General features: G+C 38.3%; 1 protein-coding gene across 9 annotated transcripts in view; it reads right to left on the bottom strand.

Moving 5' to 3' along the window:
* Positions 1-21,225, bottom strand: part of LOC124140405 (RNA-binding motif, single-stranded-interacting protein 3-like) — a 321,419-nt gene that overhangs the window by 23,808 nt on the left and 276,386 nt on the right. For all 9 annotated transcript variants that reach the window (XM_046507936.2, XM_046507937.2, XM_046507935.2 and 6 more), the window contains 2 exons: positions 15,548-15,606; positions 9,986-10,077 (listed from right to left, as the gene is read on the bottom strand). In XM_046507936.2, coding sequence (XP_046363892.1) covers positions 9,986-10,077; positions 15,548-15,606 — 151 coding nt within the window. The remainder of the gene's footprint in view (positions 1-9,985; positions 10,078-15,547; positions 15,607-21,225) is intronic.

The raw sequence follows: 21,225 nt of genomic DNA, 5'->3' as shown, positions 1-21,225 counted from the left end.
TCGATTCCCGACATGGGTACAATGTTTGAAGCCAATTTCTGGTGTCCCCCGCCGTGATATTGCTGGAATATTGCTTAAAGCAGCATAAAACCATACTCACTGACTCACTCATGAACCACAGTCACTCCTGTTCTTTCATTATTCATGGAGAGACAAGAAATAGCCCTCAAGAAATAACAAAAATTAACAAAGGTACAGTCCTTCTCCAACGTCTTGTCTTTGTCAAGTAACTTGGTCAATCGATTCTTAATAAATGTGAGTGAGTTGAGCCTGTGGTAATCACTAGATGAAGTGATGTATCCAACAACTGTGGAGCAGGATATGCTCACATTTTCACTAACACCTGGTGTCATCACTATTTGATAGTGATTCATAAACACATGCTTATTAGGGCTGGGACGAGTCCAAATTGACTACCCGGGTACCCACACCGCTATTACCCGACCCTACCCGGGTACCCGCTACAGGGCTCAAGAGTTTGGTACAAAATGTCCGACTGGAAATAGTTTGAATGTAGCCCTGGTAAAATGTATTTAAATATATGTATAAAACGATCTGGTCATGCATACATTGAAGTGTTATTTCTATTCAAACCTATAAAGGTCAGAAGGAATGGTGCTTAGGCTGAAAGAAATGTGAACATTAGTGACTTGTAGTGTAACCATAGAGTTCTAGATATTTTTTAACTAACCACGGGTACGGGTAGTCCTGTGGGTACCCGGGTCCTACTCAGTACCAACCCGACCCGAGTACCCGAGTTACCCGTCCCAGCCCTAATACTTATGATATAGTCGTACAATAGACTGCCCTTTGGTTGAGATTTCTTACAGCAATGGAAATGAATTGTCAATTTTATTTATTTGTGACAATCAAAAAATATATTTCATGCCTTTAATCATGATGTTTATCAAGTACTGATGTTCCAAAACTTGCTTTATTTTGAATGGATACATTTCTCTTATGTACTTCTATTCGTAATCAAATATCCATGAGTTACAGATCTTGGTGTGATATGGCAAATCCTCCCCCACCATTGTCCCATCCACTCTGGTGTCCACACTGTTATTTCTCTTAACAGTGGATAATAAACCATATCACAGGGAGATATTATCCCATTATTGCTGTCTGTTTCAGCCCTGCTGTTATATATCCCACTAATAGTAAATGGTCATAATATATACCACATATTGTCCACAATATGGAACACTGGACTTTGTCATCCATTCAAATTGCTTTCCATTGAATGATACCTCCTAAGATTTGATATGACAAATATTACACACTTTGCTATGTGTAGTATTGGGTGGGGTGATTATATAAGGTTTCAAATTGCTCCAAATTTAGATGCCAAGTGTGCCTGTAGTGTCAGGTCGTTTGTTGTATGGTATCATATGCAGCATTGGACACTAGTCCCAAGCCAAATCTAATTGAATATCTTTCGTCTTGTTAAATGCCTTCCATCTATTTCAATGTCTTTTGTCTAGTTAAGCCGCTACTTGGTCTAGTGGTAGAGCACCCCAGAGAGCGGAAGGTCGGGGTTTGATCTCCGGCCGCGTCATACCAAAAGGCGTTTTAAAAAATGGTACTTGTTGTTACCCTGTCTGGTGCTTGGCACTAAGGGCTTGAAACAAGGACTGATCAGTTCGGAGTCAGTATACTGTATCTCAGTGCGCTAGCACTATAAAATTGGCTTCAGTCCAGACTAGTACAAGCAGCCACACACACGTGCACGCATGTCGCAATATAAGTGTAATAATCTTGGATGCGACGTTAAACCCCATTTCACCTCACGTCGTCTCTAGCTAAATATCTTTCAGTATGGTAAGATCAGCTGATAGATTAAGTCCATCCATTAATGTTAAAATCTACCAAAAATAATGCCAAGATACAAATTTGGTCATGAAGACTGCTAATGACAGAAAAATACCACAGTATCGTTTGCCCTTCAGCAGTGTGTATGTCTCTGATTGTTATGTATGTTTTGAAAGCCTAAAAAAGATTTATCATATAATGTCTAATGTTAACGACGTGATAAATCAATCCGATATACGTGGTATCACAATCCGAAGAATGTACAAATGAGGTCGCCTTGCAGGAACTACTTTTAAGTTCCACACATCGATGCAATGCCGTCTTTATCAATTGACTATTGACTAACATTGACAATATACTTCGATAGGGATTGCCAATGTGTGGGTGATTCTGTAGCCAAACATGGCCGCAAGTCACCTGGCACTATATTATAAACTAGGCTGTTCACTCAAACATTCTATTTATACCCGTTTTCTGAAGCTACTTCATTGAGCGAAATTACGTCTTAAAGATCCATTATTTTTAGAATGACATCATATGATACATAGATTAATACCCTTGTTTGTTTCTGTGTCCTAATATAATATATTAGAAAAAAAATGAATTATGCTTGCAATATAAGCTCCTCTTATATTAACAGAATTAATGTATTCACCTATTAGCATCTCGTTTCAAAATCAAATTTCTGGGATATGTCTGCTTATCAGTGGTTAGAACTAGTTTAGGGGATAGTAGTATATGATAAACACACTCAACACTTGGGACCAGTCTTCAGGTATATAGCACCCATAACAAAATGGGGTTGAAAGGCTTATTTTATGACTGTTGACAGTAGACAAACCTATGTAGTGGACACTTGTCTAGGGTCAAGCATATATTGAAACAGAAGTGCGTGGTCTAGACAACCTGTCGCTACAAATCTTGCTGGACATTTTAAAGTATGCGGCCAGTAGTGTCACATGTCAGAGGTGAGTTTGAAATTGAGGCAGGTGACATTATTTCGCCTTTCAAGTCAGCCAGGTAGCTTTGCCGCGTTCAGGGACACAAGCTTGTGCTAGGCACCTCCACACGACCCAACACAATCTGAAATACCTTCTAGCCTACAATTAATACTGAGAAGTCAGCAGCCATGTTTACTCAAAGACGGGATGGTCACCTTTCAGGCGATGTCAAGAATTTGTCAAGTAAAGATGTGTGCGCTGTCAAAATCTGTTAAATGAATACCTCAATGCCATCTTAGGGCCATCAGCCCCTCCCTGATATGTAGTGAGTTGTCAAGAAGCTACTACCTCCAGGCTTGGGTCAGTGGGCTGCTAGTATACATATCTCACTCACATGCCACTTCTTGTACATTTTAGTAGCTTCAAGAATTTAGTGGCGTCATGCTAGCTCGGTACAGGCCAGGTATTCCGAAATGCCACTGTTGTCTGTGAACTTTTTCGTATAGACTCTACACCTAGTACTGTCTACATCAGAAGCCAGCTTCCACCATCCTTAGGGACTGGTCAGTTTAGTTTCGGGGTCTCGTTGCACATAGCAATCTTAGCACTACGACTGTCATAACTCAGACTTACAATAGTTGTAGTACTAACTATAAATTCTCTTGCAAGAATGTAGTCCGTCTCCCAGACCCAAGAGAATAAATTAAAAAAGGAGTCCAACTCAAGTTAGAATGATTTACAAGTCTAGATTGCCTCAGCTCAGGAAAAAATTTTTTTTTTAAATTTGTAGATATATACTTCTAAATATGCTAACTTTATTTCTGGTACTAAATGTCATGACAAGGCGATTAAAGGGAGGATAGTCAATTTCTTTTTTTCATGGATAATTTATTTCGCCCAATGTTTGTTGATGCACTGACTTAAAATTAAATTAAAACAAAATAAGTTAAAAAAATAAATGTTTCAAATAACATGGTAAAGAAAAACATCTTTTCACTTTTGAAGTTTTACAATACGTCACACAGAGACAAAAACCATTAATGTTCACTCATCAGGCCAGCATAGGATTAACTTAATCAGACCATTCAGCATGACAATTACTAGGCATGGAAACTATTCTTGTTTATGCAAAATGGTCTTGTCACAGACCAAAAAAATAAGAAAATAACAAATTACGAGAACGTAAGTCATGTTCACATAAATGTAAATTTGATTTTATCTCATTCTCTTGTTAAACCTAGCGATCAATCATTCGGTCCATGTTTTGAGCATCACTCTTCTTCAATACCTAATGGGAACCATCATTCCGTGAATCTAGTTAATCAATTCCTACATTGAATGCATCTACAAAGACAATCACGTTTAATGAGTTCCTTTATTTAATGACAAGTTGCCATAGGGTAAAATGCAATCAGGTAGACTCATTATCTAAGACAATGCCGATGCTTCATTTCGACACTTGATGATTAGGAGAGACGTCCATTATCGCATTCAACTGGTGCAGTCCATTAAAAACACAGGGGAGAAGGAATGCTTTGACACTTCAATGAAACTCGAAAAAGAGTGAATCTCCAACAGTCACATTACATATCGGACAAAAGTGTAACATTTCAATATTTTATATGCAGTTTTCTCAAATAGTTGCTCCTAGCCGACTACATTACAGCCAATTGCCCACCCCTACTCATCTATTCGTGTGCTAGAACAATATGGCAGAAAGAAATCCATGATTAATTTCAGTCACATGCATACAGACTTTGTTCTGTGCGGTTATTACTCAGTCAATGCTTTTGGCCTAATTGGTACTTAATTCCCAGAATGCATCAGCCTGAATCTGTTGGACGGCTGTGCTTGAGACATGTGTTTTAAACGTGATTAGTTTATTACGATTTGCCCAATAGCAAGGACAATTTAATCAGAAAAACAAAGAAAACGAGAATACACAGAAAAGAAATTACTTCGTCGTCTCCTCATTACATTTTTCCGTTTTTCTCTTTGATGCATTCCACTTCTGTGTTTACTCTCAAAATGATAATTATTGAAGCAAACTACAACCAATGTTTGATAAATTTCTTAAAAATGAAATTGTAAAATCTTTCTTTTTTTAAAAAATATCCTGAATTGTTATGGCATTTGTAATTCTTTTTTAACTACGGCAAATCTAAAGATAATTATCTCTAGCTTGAATGTGAAGAGTGAAATATCAACATGCTCATGATCTAATTCAAATATTTCTCGAAGCTGTGTTGAATTCAGTTCCAAGCGTGAAAATGTTCAACACTGTTTAGCTCATTGCAGGGATGTGTGTCAGTCCAAACATTAAGACCACATTCCTATAGAAAGACCAAGTCCAACACACAGGGGAACAAATTAATATGTCACGATTAAATATAGACACACGAAATTGGGTGCTGGTTGTCGCCTTTCTTGAAAATTCCAACTAACCATAGGATGGGAATACCTAACAACTGTTTGAGTTACCAGTTAGTCAAATCTCTTTGTCTGAGTAGAGGAATAGCGGAGATGGTGAAGCAAAGAGCACCTGTTGGAACGACGGCAGTCCGACCTGTCCTCGTACACAATCTGGCGCAAATTCCCCTAATGACTATTTGTTCATCTTGCCTTTTGACTTGGAAAACATTTTACGAGTTTATCAAAAAATTGTTACGAAAAAGACGAGACCCTACAATTACGCCAAGAAATTTGACTTCAAAAGGAGGTTTGTTTTTACCAAGATTGTAAGGTCTGTTTCGGCCCAGCAGAATGTGGAGGCTAAATCCGTAAGTAAACATTTAACGGAACAAATATCTCCTGAATCTATTACCTATCAAATATACAATTCGGGGGAAAGGAATGGTCCAGTGGCCTGAATCACTGCAACTTGTTGTACAAAGTTGCATTCCTTAGCCATGCAAACATGTGCTGTACGTTGATTCGGATTGCAAATGCACCGATTATTATCCTTGGTCAGTCAACACAGCCTGTTCTTGTTGGTCTCACTGAAGTGAAGTATCTATGACCTGCATCACTTTAGCTTGTCCGCTCACAGTAGTAAATATGGTTTTATATTGCTTATCAATATTTTAATAAAATCATGATCGGGACACCAGAAATGTCTTCAGACAGTTTGAGAATCAAATCTGGACATTCGGCATGACAAGTAAGCTTTGACGACTAGGCTGCCACGCTGACCCATTAGATGGATGTTCTGTTAGATGGATGTTATATTATATGGACGATTTCAAAATATCAGCATCACTGCTTTTACCATCAGGCAACCCACCCCTCACATCAAGGTGATATGTCAGGATATAGAGCAAGATAATACCCACCACACCCACTCATACAACAGGATTGAGCATGACAGAGTAGGTTGCTAAAGAATTTATACAGTTAGAATCTATTGTGGGCATCCAATCCCCTTCTAGCCATGCATGGTGTTCTAGGAACCTTTCCTGACCCTATCTTCAAGCGGACCTTACGATAAAAAGTTGACTATATCTTGGTTGCCATAATCAGACAGTTATCACAGTTTATATTAATGGGCAGGGAATTAAAACCACATATCTCCCTAGATAGAATGTGATAATAACTGGGCATATTATCAGTAGCTTACACACACACATACTTGTGTGAGCTATCTCCAGGACCAGGTCGGGGACACAAGTTCAAAGAAATTGATTATAAATCAACATCGTTAAACATTCAACTGAGCTATGCCAGTGCCTACATGACAGATCGCACAGTCGACTTTCTAATCTATGTTTACAGTTTACGATAAAATATTCCACATGGGAATAGCTGGGATTCCAGCAACACACACATTTTTATTGAAATATTCATGTTGTGTAATGCTCACTCTAAATACCTATTAAAAACGGGGACACTGATACACTGAAATGGTGGCCATCACAATCCCTAAGACAGTATACCCTACACCTTCAATGAAAATAGTTTTTGAAAGTTTAAAAAAATCTGTTAAAACTATCGTACTGTTTGACCAAGTTTGATGCTGAATGTCATCGACACTATTTCTGATGGAGTAACAGCCAGACCCGCACTAACCAGGAAGTTTTATAGAAATGACTATCCAGAAATTGTTGTACACATTTCACGTCTTTGTTTGGTTGGTTGCCACACTCAGCAATAGTTCAGCTATCAATAATAAACTCTATCAATAATAAACTCTATTAAGTATTCCAGTGATAAATATTGACAGCAGTGATCCACACTAGTGGGGTTTGAAGACACACCATCAACCCAGTCACCGAGCCTGACCACCCGATCCATTTGGTCGCCTCTATGACCAGCACAGGTTGCCGGAGAACTAGTCTCACTCGGATTCCCCTAGACTAACATTTAGTCTCTGAAATCTTATATTACACAATATCCTTCTTGACTCTAAAAATAAAAATAAAATTGTGGAATAGAGCTAGCTTGAGCTGGCTAGACTTGCTTTTGTATGCATTTCTAGATTATGTTTTTTGTCATAAAATGAATATATTCCACGGTCATGGTGCAGGACTAGGATTCCCCAAAAGGGTGTTTGTTCATAACTACTAACCCTCATCAATGCCTTAGTCGAGAAACTTAGTCAATCCATTTGTAATAATTTGATAATGCCAATGTCGAGGAAAGTTTTATGCATCACACATGATGCTATGAAATAGATACGTCTGATTAGCTCTCCAAAGGTGTTTCAAATTAATACCATCTGGCAGTCATATACAGACAGTCAAAGTCTGTGCAAAGAGCTCAAGGGTTGGGGTTTAATCGTGTCTCTAATATATGCATACTTTTGACACCACCAGATTGTACAATAGGGTGTTAATTAAACAGAGTATTAAACAAGATCTCATATTGTGTTACAAAGCATTAACTGTAACTGTAAATAGCATGTGTGAAAACTCAGGAAAAGGTGTCCAGCTTGTGTTGATCTGTCTCCTGCTATGGATGCCATTGTGGTAGTGTTCAGACCTCATGTTGTGTGGAATGTTTCAGAATACAGACACATTATTACAAAGGTTTAACGCCCCTTTGAATAGTATTTCAGTTACAACACAGTAACCCTAGGGGGATTCGGGGGTTAGAACAGTTCTGTAGCAACCTACACTGGTCGTAAGAGGTGACGATTGGTTTGGTTGGTTTGTTGTTTTACGCCGCACTCAGCAATATTCCAGCTATATGAAAGCGGTCTGTACATAATCAATTCTGGACCAGACAATCCAGTGATTGATATCATAAGCATCGATCCTCGCAATTGGGATAGATGACATGCTTCAACCAAGTCAGCGAGCCTGACTACCCGATCCCGTTAGTCGCCTCTTACAACAAGCACAGTCACCTTTTACGGCAAGCATGGGTTGCTGAAGACCTATTCTACCCCGGATCTTCCAAGAGGTGACAAAATGGATCTGGTGGTCAGACTCAGTGACTTGGTTGAGTGTCATCATTATACCCCAGGGATCGCAGCTCACAATATCAATCACTGGATTGTCTGGTCTAGACTCAATTATTACAGGCTGAGGTCATATTGCTAGAATATTGTCAAGTGCGGCCTTAAACAAAAAAACAGAAATAACATTACAGCATCACTTGTCCACCCCGAGCCACACGTGGGTGTGGAGGATAGATGTATTCACAAAAGTGACAAAAATGCATCTGTTAGCAAGGGCTGATATGTTTACTCTTAGTACACTCTTATATGAGACATGAAGATCCACGTTAGAAGCGACAAATGGGATCGGGTTGTCAGGATTGCTGAAATGATTGATGCTTGTCATCGCATCCCCATTGCATAGATCGATGCTCACAATGTCAATCACATAACTGTCTTGTCCAGATTTGATTATTAACAGACCATCGTCATACATCTGGAATACTGCTGAGTTGGCGTTAAACAACAAACAAACAAACCCTCATATGTTTGACAAAACTACATATATGAATGTGCTTCAACCTTTACAACAAACACAATTCAAAGTGAAAGTGTCTTGTACAATGTGACAGTTTGTAACAGAATGCCAAATTAGAAAGAAAACCCACAGCTGCAATACCCACTCAAAGAGCTGATTCAGCAAATGTATAATGGTATGAAGAACCGAAACAGACTGGGACCTTTTCCAGTGGTCACAAGCTAGACCTCTGAAATTTGCGGGCAGCAAGTCTCGTGGGCGCTGCACCTTAATTACTGCAATGTCAAGGTGTGCCACCGGTGAAATGATGCACTTTACCTGCATGTTTCACTCAATCACACCTGCTCGTTTAGCATTTCACACCCACAGGTGTTAAACATTACACAAATACCTGGCCAAACTGTCGCAGGTTGCGTGGACATATACACCATTAAGGGTCTGCATCTCTTAAACCTCCTGTATATATGAAGCTTACTCAGGCCATAAGCTTCTCTACCACAGCCCGTACACACAGTCACCATAAACATACACTTTTAAGTATGCCCATTTTAGTGAACTCCAGACTTCGATGTGGAATTGCTTTTGCAGGGATTAGGTTATTTTTAAGTGTCACCATATGGTTTTGAAATACGACACACACTATTCTAGACATAACAATGCCTAACAATGATTTTCAGCAACTAACTGGTCCGCTTTTTTCCATTTATTCTAAATGATAATGATTCATAAACAAGCATGTTTATGTTTCAGCCTGTCCAAACTAGCAATAGGCAAGCCTGAATGCTATTAATTACACGGAATTCTAACAAAACACCAATTTCACAGTTAAATTCCCAATATGTAGTTTGCATTAACTGTTTCATGTGAAATTAATGTACGATCAAATGATAGATAAATCCAATTATATTGATGGAACCTTAAAATCATAAGGTCAAAACCAAAATAAGAAAATGTAACAAATCAATAACAAAATGTGCAAAATAATTGTTTATTTTATTTACAAATTTATAATAGTATTAATTTTAGGCAGGAGCTGTCGTGTTTGTTTGTATGTTGTCTTACACTACACTCATCAATATTCCAGCTGTCAGTAATCGAGTCTTGACCAGACAATCAAATGATTGACATCATGAGCATCAATCTTTGCAACTAGGATGTAGATGACATGCATCAACCAAGTCAGCGAGCATCATTATCCGGTCCCATCAATCGCCTCTGATGACAAGTTTGTGGAGACAAGTGGAGATTTTAGGCAGGAGCTGTATTGTAAGGTGGGGGTGGGGGTGGGGTGGGGGTGGATGGCATCCGAGGACCTACCTTTGCCATTTGTGCCTGGATGCCCTGACTCTGGAGCGTCTGGACTGCCGCCTCAGCCGCTTGTGGAGACTCAAAGTCTACGAACCCATACCCTGAAAGTCACAAAAAAGCCATGTATACACACAACAGTCAAACAATGTTAGAGTTGCCTCACATCAGTGAGTTGAGTTTAATGCTGCAAAGAGCACAGGTATGGTCCAGACAAACCCAAAAACATAATCAGAGCAACTGGGATCTGAACCCATGATCACAGGTTCCTGGCATGCCAAAGGGACACAACTCTGTCACAAAAGGGGCACGAAAGTTTTTCATTAATGTCTGGTTCACATTCCCCTGATCAAATGCAACACTAGTGAGAAGTGATCTAGCACTGTTGCAATCCTGTGTTGTAGGCAGGTATGGAAGATTTGTTACTGATAGCACAAAGGTCTCCGTGTGCTTGCGGGCCCTGATCAATATAGACAGGTTGTATCTGTTCACACAAACAAAAACCTTGTAACCACTATTGTTTCCGAGTGAATGCATATTCCATAAGTAATACCTATCTGAATATAAATCCCTAGCCAGCAATGTCATTGTGAGCCAAGTTGCTTTTTCGTCCAAGTCAGAACCACGTCAATTCAAACCAGGAACTGACAGAAAGCAAATCATTAACTTCAAAAAGTTTCTAAAATTTGAATAGAAAGCCAAAAGTTACTTCCAATACATTTAATCACCCCTTAAAACTTTAATTTCCTGTTTTATAAATGGTCCAAGATTCAAGAGAGTCTACAAATCGGTTTCATTCTGGGCATATACGAAATGGAAACATGTCAACACCAGCATTTGTCTGAGAAAAAAATATTCACACATGTGTTTTTAAACATGTGCCTAATCAATAAAAAGAAACAAATTGGTGGCGTGTCAATAAGATCAACTATCCTTCTTTTATTAACTTTAAATGCATGTAGTTTAAATGAACTATTTGAATTCAAAATGCAAATTTTGTTCTGGAATCTCATACAAAACTTTAACAGCCTTCTTAATGAGACAACTTTGAATGAAACGTAACGCTCTAACTGTTCAATCAGCTAATTTGCTAACTTAATTTCGCATCATTCTTTCCATAAGAAGTTGAAATCTCCTAAACTACATCTAATCTCGGATAGGGGGATGTACCTTTTCACACGACCTTGACATTGCTGCATGAAAGACGTCGTAGCTTTCTAATCCCCAATGGTTTACTCAATTAGAAACTTTCCATGAGATACGGAAACTCCACACTACTCAAGATTTATTTGCAACTTGTGAATAACTGACTGGAAAAACATCTTCTGGTACGCGTCATTAGCATTTTGATGAGTTTCAATGAGACACATGAATTCTGAAATCAGGGTGGAATATGCAAGATGGCCATTGCAGCTGCAAGCGCAGGACGAATAAGATAACGCTGGTGCGTCTGCATTGAGCACATGTAGAACAGTTTACGGTGATAATCCCCAGATAGAAATTATTATCTTTACGAGTCTTCAGCTCTACCATTGATGTAATCAGCCTGATTTACCGCTACACAAATTTAGCTCCAAAGCTTGACGGTAAACCATCAAGCATGTCAATCGATTCAAGACGACGCTTTTTGTAATCATCTCCTTAAACTAAACTCTGTTTTTCTTAATCACTGTATTGCCTTGACTACAAAGAGTGTTGCAATCTACTGCAATTTTGTCTGGTAAAAAAATCAATGGAGAGGGCTCAATATTAACATCACAGATGAAAAAACCAAAACTTTTGAATATCGACTGTAATTCCTTTCAACTCGTTTAACTTGTCAAAACAGAATAGTTAATTCTTTGATGGCCTATTCATAGAGTAAGGAATCCTTTTCAATCAATGAGCTGTCACTGTGAAGATTGGTGTCATATTAATGTTGGCGTGATTATGTTATCACACAAATATTTCATGATAGTATCCTGAGTTTATTCATCGGTGTCCTGGTACGCAAGAGACTAACCATAAACGTCTTAGATCTTGTATGCATCATCTGCTACTTACATGGCGGCAATGAAATTATGTGTCTCCATTCTCCACACAGGGAAGAAACACATCAAGCAGTGCTCAGAGTTTACAGACCATAGATACAACTTATAACATGCGCAGAATATCTCTGAACAAGACTTGGAATCAACTGAGGTGTGAGAAATTATTTTTTCTTTCTCAAGGGCAACTTACAGAACCTGAGACCAAAACAATGAAATACCAAAACAGTTTTAGAAAGGAAACAAATCACAAAAATAACATGTCTAAATAACAGGATCTGGAGGTATTCTTTCAACCATAAAAATAGACAATTAACTGACATGTTTATCCATAGTCGTGGGTGACGGGCTATCAAGGGAGGTGTGACGAGTTCACATGGGCCTGCGGACGGTAGTCGGAGGAAGGTGTCAACGCTACAGCGGCAGGTATTATCGGAGCCCTGACGAAGGCTGCCACGCTCTTACAGGAACAAATCTTTTGTGCTCAGTCAGGAAAGCAGTTCTTGGGAGTTTGTAAAGCACCCAAGGTGTGAACGGTCCTTCAAGTCAGTTGGGAACATGAGCTGAATATAAGTAGCTGATTCATCACCCTGTGTACCATAGACAGCTGAGATGGGGGGTACTGGTGCAGTTGCCATGGTTACAATGTAATCTCCATCTTCATGTTCGAAGATCGCTGGAATCATTTCATATCAGCTGCATGTTCATTTTTTTCATGTTAATATGTCTTCATTCCTGTCTTATTATGTGTATAATAATGCTGTAATAAATATGTTGCCTTAGCAACTTATTCTCTGGTCAGTTTGTGTTTGTTCACATCCACATTTCATCGTCTTTTACTTATTTACTCTGGGATCAGATGGCCCAGTCGTCTAAGGCGCCTCAACACGCTGTTCAGAGTTGCGCCCCTTGGGCATGCTAGAAAGCTATTATTGTGGGTTCGAATCCTGATTATGTTTTTAGGTTTGTCAGCACCATACCAATGTTAATGGGTTTCACAAAAGTGGCAAATGTCTAAGACATGCATCAATTCAGAATTTCCTCCAACATTAAGCTAGCATGCCGTGATATAACGGGAATACTGTTCAAAGCTCTTTAAACCCAACTCACTTAGTTACACATTACTTATTTTCTGTCAATTAATGCTGCCATTTGTCTGTCCATGCCATGGTTTCCCAACCAATACATCGTCTAGTCAGGCTGTCAACGTCCTATCATCCACTTACAGGCCGTCTTCCAGCCTTGGTTTGAAAACAGATGTTTAATTGGGGCTTTCCTGGCAGTAAGCAGTGAGGTAGATAAAAATTGTAACAATATCAAGAGAAGAGTATGAGTATAGCCTTGCCTCATCAGCCATTTTGCATCTATTCCCAACCAATCTCATTATCATTTTAACAACCTTAAATGGGAATAAGAGAATTTAAGTCAAATTTTTATTTAAATTTTTTTTTGGAATTATCAGCTGATTGTAAACCAGTGTTGCCTTGATAGAACCAACGTGCTTTGAGGCCCTCAAAGCACCCACCAACATTTCATGTTCTAGATTTTCAGTGGTCAGTGCCCCATGACCTTAATCTCGTTAATCCCTCACACCCTGGCCAGGTGTACCCACGTCCACCTGGGTTCTTAAACTTCTCGATCACAGGCACCCTTCACGACCCCGGTCACAAACTGTTTATTTCTCTCCTTCCTGTAAATTAAGCTACACCTTTCTTGCTTCATGTAGCGACAACCAACGAGTTTATTAGAGGCCCAGTACCAAGGCACTACCTGCCTACTAAGAGACTCGACCGTCCAGGTAGATCGTTTATACAGGTGTGTCCAGGTAGACCAGGTAACTAAACACACTCAGGTAATGCAAACACAGCGACACTATTGTTCACATGGATAACTGAATGCTACGAAATTCAATTATTTTTTCAAGCCGTTGCTCAAATTAGAATTTCTACCTTTTCACAACAGATCATTATTTAGTTAATTCAACAGTGTAGAAATAAAGTGACACACATTATTTTCTTACACACACAAAAGTGTGTTACTCGAGAAAGATTTACAATCTCTACTCAAGGGTTACTTATTAATTTGCTTTTGAGCTGATGTGGTTGAAACCAGGTCTGTCAAGGGCTAACCCATGCCGTAAGTGATACACATATGGCCAACAAGAGACGGACTGTTAACACTGCAAGCTTACTCACTGGGGAAACAGTTGTTTAGCATGGGCAGATATAATAACAAGTTTTAGCTGGAATGATAAACGAATTATGAAACTAAACTTGTAACTGTGAACAATATTACATTTCTTACTTAGAAGCATTGAAATTAAATTGGTAAATATTTCATCTTATCTGCTTTTCTTGTTGTTGGCTTTGTTATTATGTTGTTATCTATGTACATTCATCCCACTTTGTGTTGTGTAAACATCATAATGTATATATAGTACTCTATGCACTTACTAGGCATTACCTGATGAAGGAGAAAGATGTAGCTCTGAAACATTGTTCAAAGAATAAAAGAAGTTGCTATCCATAAAAAGAGTGTCATGTATTCATGCTTTTCCTGTTTAAAGAAACAATGAGCTGATATTTATCGTCAGTATATTTCACGTTTTTTCCATAAAACTAACTCCTTGGATTAGTGGATGTTAAGTTTTTTTCAATATTTCCTGACTATTTCTGTGTCTACAAAAACTTCCACAAACGTCTCTGGTTTTTCAGAGCCACCTAGAGCCATGAGGAACATGTTTGGATTTTATTTTTTTAATAAACGTCTCCAAAAACATAGTTTCCACCTGTTTTGACATCAGTGACTTTGCACAAACCTCTGTTGTTGATACGTCCATAAAGAAAAGATAAACAACATTTTACGCCATGTTTTCAAGTCAGGAATGTTGATGAATTTCCGAGATTTAGACTTTCCAAGACAACAAGAGACAAGACTTATCAAGCAGCCATGCTCAGTTTCTAGAACAAAATTCTTCTCTTGTAACCCTTGTCAGTATTTCCACATTAAGACCGGGGGCTAAATCAATGTCACAGAGGCATCATGGGTAATCAAATCACTTGCCGCAGAACTGCAACACAATTTGGATGTCGGCCATTATGATCATCATGCTCTAAGACTTACTGCTGCACCAGGAATACACTGAGCCTCATTTCGCCTAGACTTGCACAAGTCTTTTAGGCAAAAATTATTAGTTTAAATCATAATTTCCAGATAATATAAATAATAAGAAGACATTGTTCCTAAAAATACTGGGATTTGCCTATTATACGGATATAAGTACCATGGACTTTTCATTCAGTACAGCCTTGAGTGAGTTTGGTTTTACGCCGCTTTTAGCAATATTCCAGCAATATCACAGCGAGGGACACCAGAAATGGGCCAGTACAGCCTTGAAGCAAGGCTACATTTCACCTTGCTATGTCCTTAAGTCTTAAAGGCCTAGATATCAATTTAAATGTCTTTCCATACATTCTTATTGCTACCACTGGGAGAAATATATGACAGATAGATTTGTGATTAAAATGTTATTGAACAGGGCTCTTACCTTTGCATTTATTTGTGTTCTGATCGATTATTGCTTTTGTTGATGTAATTTTTCCAAACCTGCAAGAAAGAAAACAATGAGTTAGAGAAAAAGCAACAATCAAATGTGTACATGTATGGATAAAGATCCCCACCCCCATACAACCTCGTGAAATAGCAAACACTGAGACGCCCCACCCCCATACAACCTCAAGACTTACCACGAGACTGAGCTAGCATGACAACTAATTATTACAACAAATAGTTTCAAGACAACAAAACAGTAAATTTGTCTTCACATCATCGTCATCATCTTCGTCACTGACGTCATCATTACAAACAAGATAATTAATAAGAAAACTTGCTTGAAGTGACACAACCAATAGTATCTGAAAACTTGCTTGATGTTTATGTTATGAAATCACATGACCAGGGCCTCTTTCCACAAATTTATCTCATTCCATAGACTTTCCTCCAACATTAAGCTGACACACGGGGATATATCTGCAATACTGTCCAAAGTGGACCCAACTCACTCACTCACTCACTCACTCACTCACACATAGACATAACATTAAGGCAAATCACTCAGTCCAGTGACTCAAGAACTACAACACCTAACACCAAGGCCCACTTGCACAAAGCAATCTTAGTGCTACAAACTATTGTAAGCCTATGTTAAAGTATGGGAGCTACGATCATCTTAATGCTAAGATTGCTTTGTGCAAGTGGGCCCAGAAGAGTTCTTCTTCAAGTATCATTTCAGGGTATGAAGTGCTTTACTGAACAATGTGGCCTTACTGCAGATGAATAAAAAAATTTACAAGATGGCTTTGAGTTAATGAATATCTGATCAAACTGCTTAAAATAAATCCAAACAATCCCACAATTCTTTGAACCTCTCTCCCATACTTTCTACATTACTGGGAACTCACTATCTCTCCTTTGAAACATGTTTGTCAGATAGTTTTTACAAACTTGTTACTAATATCATTTATGAAATCTTGGGTACGACATGGTCCTATTACTATGAAGGCTAACCTAAGTCAAACCAGTCATGCAACTGCCAGATACATGACTGGCCATGCATGACATTATTCTCAATCAAAAGTCACTAAGCGCGGACAATAGCGTCTCATCTCTTCTATGAAGGCTACCCCATCCCGAGTTGCCTTGAAAGCACAAATGCCTTATTATAAGCCGACAAACACAATTTCACGCAGCCCAGCGAAAGAATGAATCGTGAATAAATTCAGTCGCAGGGAACATTAATCTAGGCTGCCTAAATTTCCATTTGACTGATATATTTAATTAATGTCATCAGATTCAGAACAGCTTGATTGAATCTCAAAGCTCTTTAAAATATTTACAAACAGAATGCTTTCATATTTCATTCTGATATGATATCTGTTATGACTGACAAGTTTTGAGCTCAACAATCCGTGGCAACTGGAGCACAGCAGGGTCCCCAAGAGAGACGAGGCCGAGATGCTTCGTTACAATGTGTTCACCAAACCAGTCTTCAACACTCACTACTGTTCTTTTCCATCCAGGCGTTCACACATGATGTTCCCCACTATTCTATCTTATCTGACACTAACACAATGACCTCTGTCAACATTTTATGAAATTCCACTTTAAATTGTATCCACGCCCTTAATTCTTTTTTGTTTGTGTCTTTTGTTTGGAGAAGTAGTTTAGCCAACCAGTCTACATACTGTTTTGAAACCAAGGCCATGACTTGTCGCTGTTTGTAAGTAAAAAGCTTGACTTTTGAACATGAAAGTTATTACTGTAATCACTCTCCGATGTGAAAGAGAGGCAATAAAACGCAGCACATCTGCATTCAACTGAACTGTAAGTCTCGGAATGTTTTGAATGCCATTAAAATAAACCACTCCATATTATATTAGCCTCCAAATAACTTGGCAAAGAAAAATTCCTGGGTTAAAAGTGACAACCCAAGTTGCCATAAAATCCTCACCCTACCCTTGTCTACGCAGGGAGTTTATTCTTTACGTGTACAATTCTAAACATGTTATTAACAGCTTTTTTAAAAACCTAAACAGCAGCTTCCAGATGTTTGCACTGCTTTATAATATCTCCATAAACAATACAATAGGAATTAACACACTATTAAATATGTATAATTTTATAAAAACTGCAAATGCTATGTAATGTACAGGTTACAATCTCAGATTAGGGACAGATTCTAAGAAATTGAAATTGATAACTATAAACAAATGCCTTCAAATGCAAATTAAATGTGTCAGAGGAAAGACTATGTCATTAAGCAAGTGTTTTTGGCGTTACCACCAATGCTTCACTGGCCTTTTTCCGTACCACCTCAAATATACTACTCAAAAGATGTAAAGGAACACCTGATTCTTTCATATTACTATAGTTCATCTGTCATACAATGACAAATTATATCTATGCCATGACAGATTAACAATAGCAATATGAAAGAATTGGTTGGAGGTCACGATATCATAAGGACATCCCTCCCCAAATGTAATACTCAGCAAAACAACTTTTCTACCTAAAGATTCTGATTTGATCAAATATACTACTCAAATAAAGTTAAACAACACCTCATTCTTTCATAATACTATAGTTGCCAGAGAATCAGGTGTTCTTTAACTTTTTTTGAGTAGTATACACCAAAAGGCACACAGAAAGTTACAGTTCTGAATGTAGATCTAAGCTGAACTCTTTATTTTGATTGGTTGCTGATATTAAGCTCATGAGCTGTGTCACTCATGGTATATTCTCCCTGAAGTGTTTTCTTGTAGGATAAACAACTCCCACTCATCGTTTATATATCAAATAGAGATATAATACCCTGGATGAAAGAGGATGGGTCTGCATATGAGATTTAAAACCACGTAACAAAGGCATATATATTGATCAAGTATAAGTTCTTTCAAGAAGCTGAACAAACTCTCCATCCCCTGAAGGTGTGATGTTTTCACTCTACAGCAATTCAGCAGCACAGTGCATTAACTACTATTAGATAACTCAAATAAAGTGATCTTTTAAATGGAAAGCTTTTGACGAAAAGGATAATTCCAGTACAAACTGACTCTAAATGGAATGTTTCGTCAATAGGACAAATTCAAACTGCACCCTTAAATGTAGTTTGATTGCCTTGGTTGTGTGCTACATGTACTTAGTGACTTGATCTGACAATGTGTGACTTTGTATGACTAACAATCGCTGCTCTCGTTTGAATACTATGTTCACAGAGCAATAATCCGGAAAATCGTACTAAAATTACATCTTGAACAATTTTACCGATTTAAACTCGGCTGAATGCCTGCCTACTCCACGCACATTCCTACTTTGTGCAGCTCGGTAAACATTATTCAGCCTGTGTATTGACAAGATAGATTTAGGAATTGTGGGTGCATACGAATCAGTGTCACCATGCTAAATCACCTGTATAATACTGTATAGTACTTTGATTTTGGCCCTTGAAGATCCTGGGTAGAATTGGTCTTTAGCAACTCATGCTTGCCGTTTATTTACAAACACAGATTCAGACCCGATTACCTAAAGGTGACTATGCTTGTCGTAAGAGGCCACTAATGGGATCGGGGGGTCAGGCTCGCTGAGTTGGTTGATGCATGTCATCAGTCCCAATTGTGTGGATCGATGCTCATGTTGTCAATCACTGGATTGTCTGTTTCAGACTCGATTATTTACAGACTGCCGTCAGATAGCTGGAATATTGCTGAGTGCGGCGTTAAACAACAAAAACAGAAAACAAAAAAAACCTTGGATTTTACCTCATTACAAGACTCAAATACAGGTGATGCACATAAATGTCTGAAACAATGTCCGATATAACTTCATTATGTAATCTCATTATTTTCAGGTTAGTCAGGTAAATTATCAGGAGTCTTATGGTAATGTTGAATAAGTTTGTAAAGTTAAATATTTTCTTTGTAATATCTGAAACCCAGCACAGCCATTAAGGTTCAACATGAACCATCTCTTACAATTGACTTGCCCTTGCATGTGTTGGTGATGAGTGCAAATTAGTGGGGCTGGATATGCTAACCTTTTTGCAAACAACTGGTATCATCACTGTTTGACTGTGATTCAAAGCACATTCTCAGTAAATAGTCAGAATTGTACAATAGACTCCACTTTTCTTAGATTTGAGATTTCTTATAATTATGGAAATTGTTTTGTCACTGTTACGGAGTAAGCATATCATGGAGGGACATACATACGCCGATCCAGAGTGAGGTCCAGGCGGTCTGGATATTTTGGACCCCTCCCTTTTCAAAATGCTGGATCCGCCCTTGACATATATATCAACAGGACCCAAAACCCCACTAGATCAGCACTCAGCAAAAGAAATTCTAAGGGAATTGTTTGGAAAATCAAAACCCTGATTTAAGGTTGGCATGTACAGACTCCATAGTACCCACTTGATGTCCCCATTATGTTTTTCTTGCTGATGTCCCCATAATACACTTATCATACAACCATGTCAACAAGATTTCTAATAACTAGATGGCAAAATCATAAGAAGACTATATTCACAAAAATAGTTACATTTCATTATGTGTTACTTCAACCATGGCATGCCCTCATTGGCCATGTCAGGTACTCAAGGCCAGAACTCTTCAATGTCAGTTAATGAACCCCCCTGACTCTTTATAAAGCCCAAACATCTTCCATTCATGCTCTTGTCCATTCAACCCTCCACTTTCTTTGGATGACCCACCATGCACTAGGCCCGCTCTGCTTCACTGTCAAGGGTTGTGATTTTGTACAAATATGAATAAATCACAAATTCCTTGTATTCATTCAACCAAATCAATTTTGTCATTCGTTTATTTTATCAAACTACATACATTGTGATTTAGAAAGGTCAAAATTGCACACCAAGCGAATATTGCATTATAAAAAAACACAAATTATGTACTCAGATCTTATAATGAACATCCACCCAATTCATACCTCATTTAGATACGGTGAAGAAGCAAAAGTTACAGTGTACCAAATTTAAGCGACAAAACCCTTTCCATAATCAAAAGAAATTTCTGCTAAAAGCAAAATCCAACGTACGATTCCAGCTATATCAAAAGCATGAAATATGAACCACAATCAAAAAGGGAAATTAATAATAATGAACCTTAACCAACACCACACCTCATCGCAAACAAATCTACAAATGATTTCAATTGTTATATCTTATTCATAACTACATTCTCAGAATCAAATCAAAATGGCTGACCGCAAAACCTTCTTCGTCCTGACAACAGAGAAAGGGTTACGCTCTATTCTTTACAGTCTGATGCTCTCCGAAATGGCTATTACTGCCTGGGAGGCGCTAGAGGTTACGTCAGTGCTAACAGATTTAATGCCAGCTTAATGGCATAATAATAGGCAATCTCTGGCATACAAGGACATTCAATAGCCGTACCTGGTTAAGTCCACAAATCACTGTATCAGGAAGACACTTGAATAGATGACCAGTCATCTTGTTGCATATGCTTAGGGAGTGTTTTTGTATCAAGTTCTGGCTTGTGCCACCAATTTCAGTCAGGAAATTTTATGCCCTAACCAGTAGGACAAAAGTTCACATGTCAAATAAAGAATGATTGTAATTGCCTGTAAAAGTGATAAACCATCTTTCAATTTTCCTATTCTGCCAAAATTGGACTCTTTTTTTTCCTTCAT

Source organism: Haliotis rufescens, unplaced genomic scaffold (assembly GCF_023055435.1).
Source record: "Haliotis rufescens isolate VD_foot unplaced genomic scaffold, xgHalRufe1.0.p SCAF_37, whole genome shotgun sequence".
Taxonomy (NCBI): Eukaryota; Metazoa; Mollusca; class Gastropoda; order Lepetellida; family Haliotidae; genus Haliotis; species Haliotis rufescens.
This window is presented reverse-complemented; position numbering and strand designations above follow the sequence as displayed.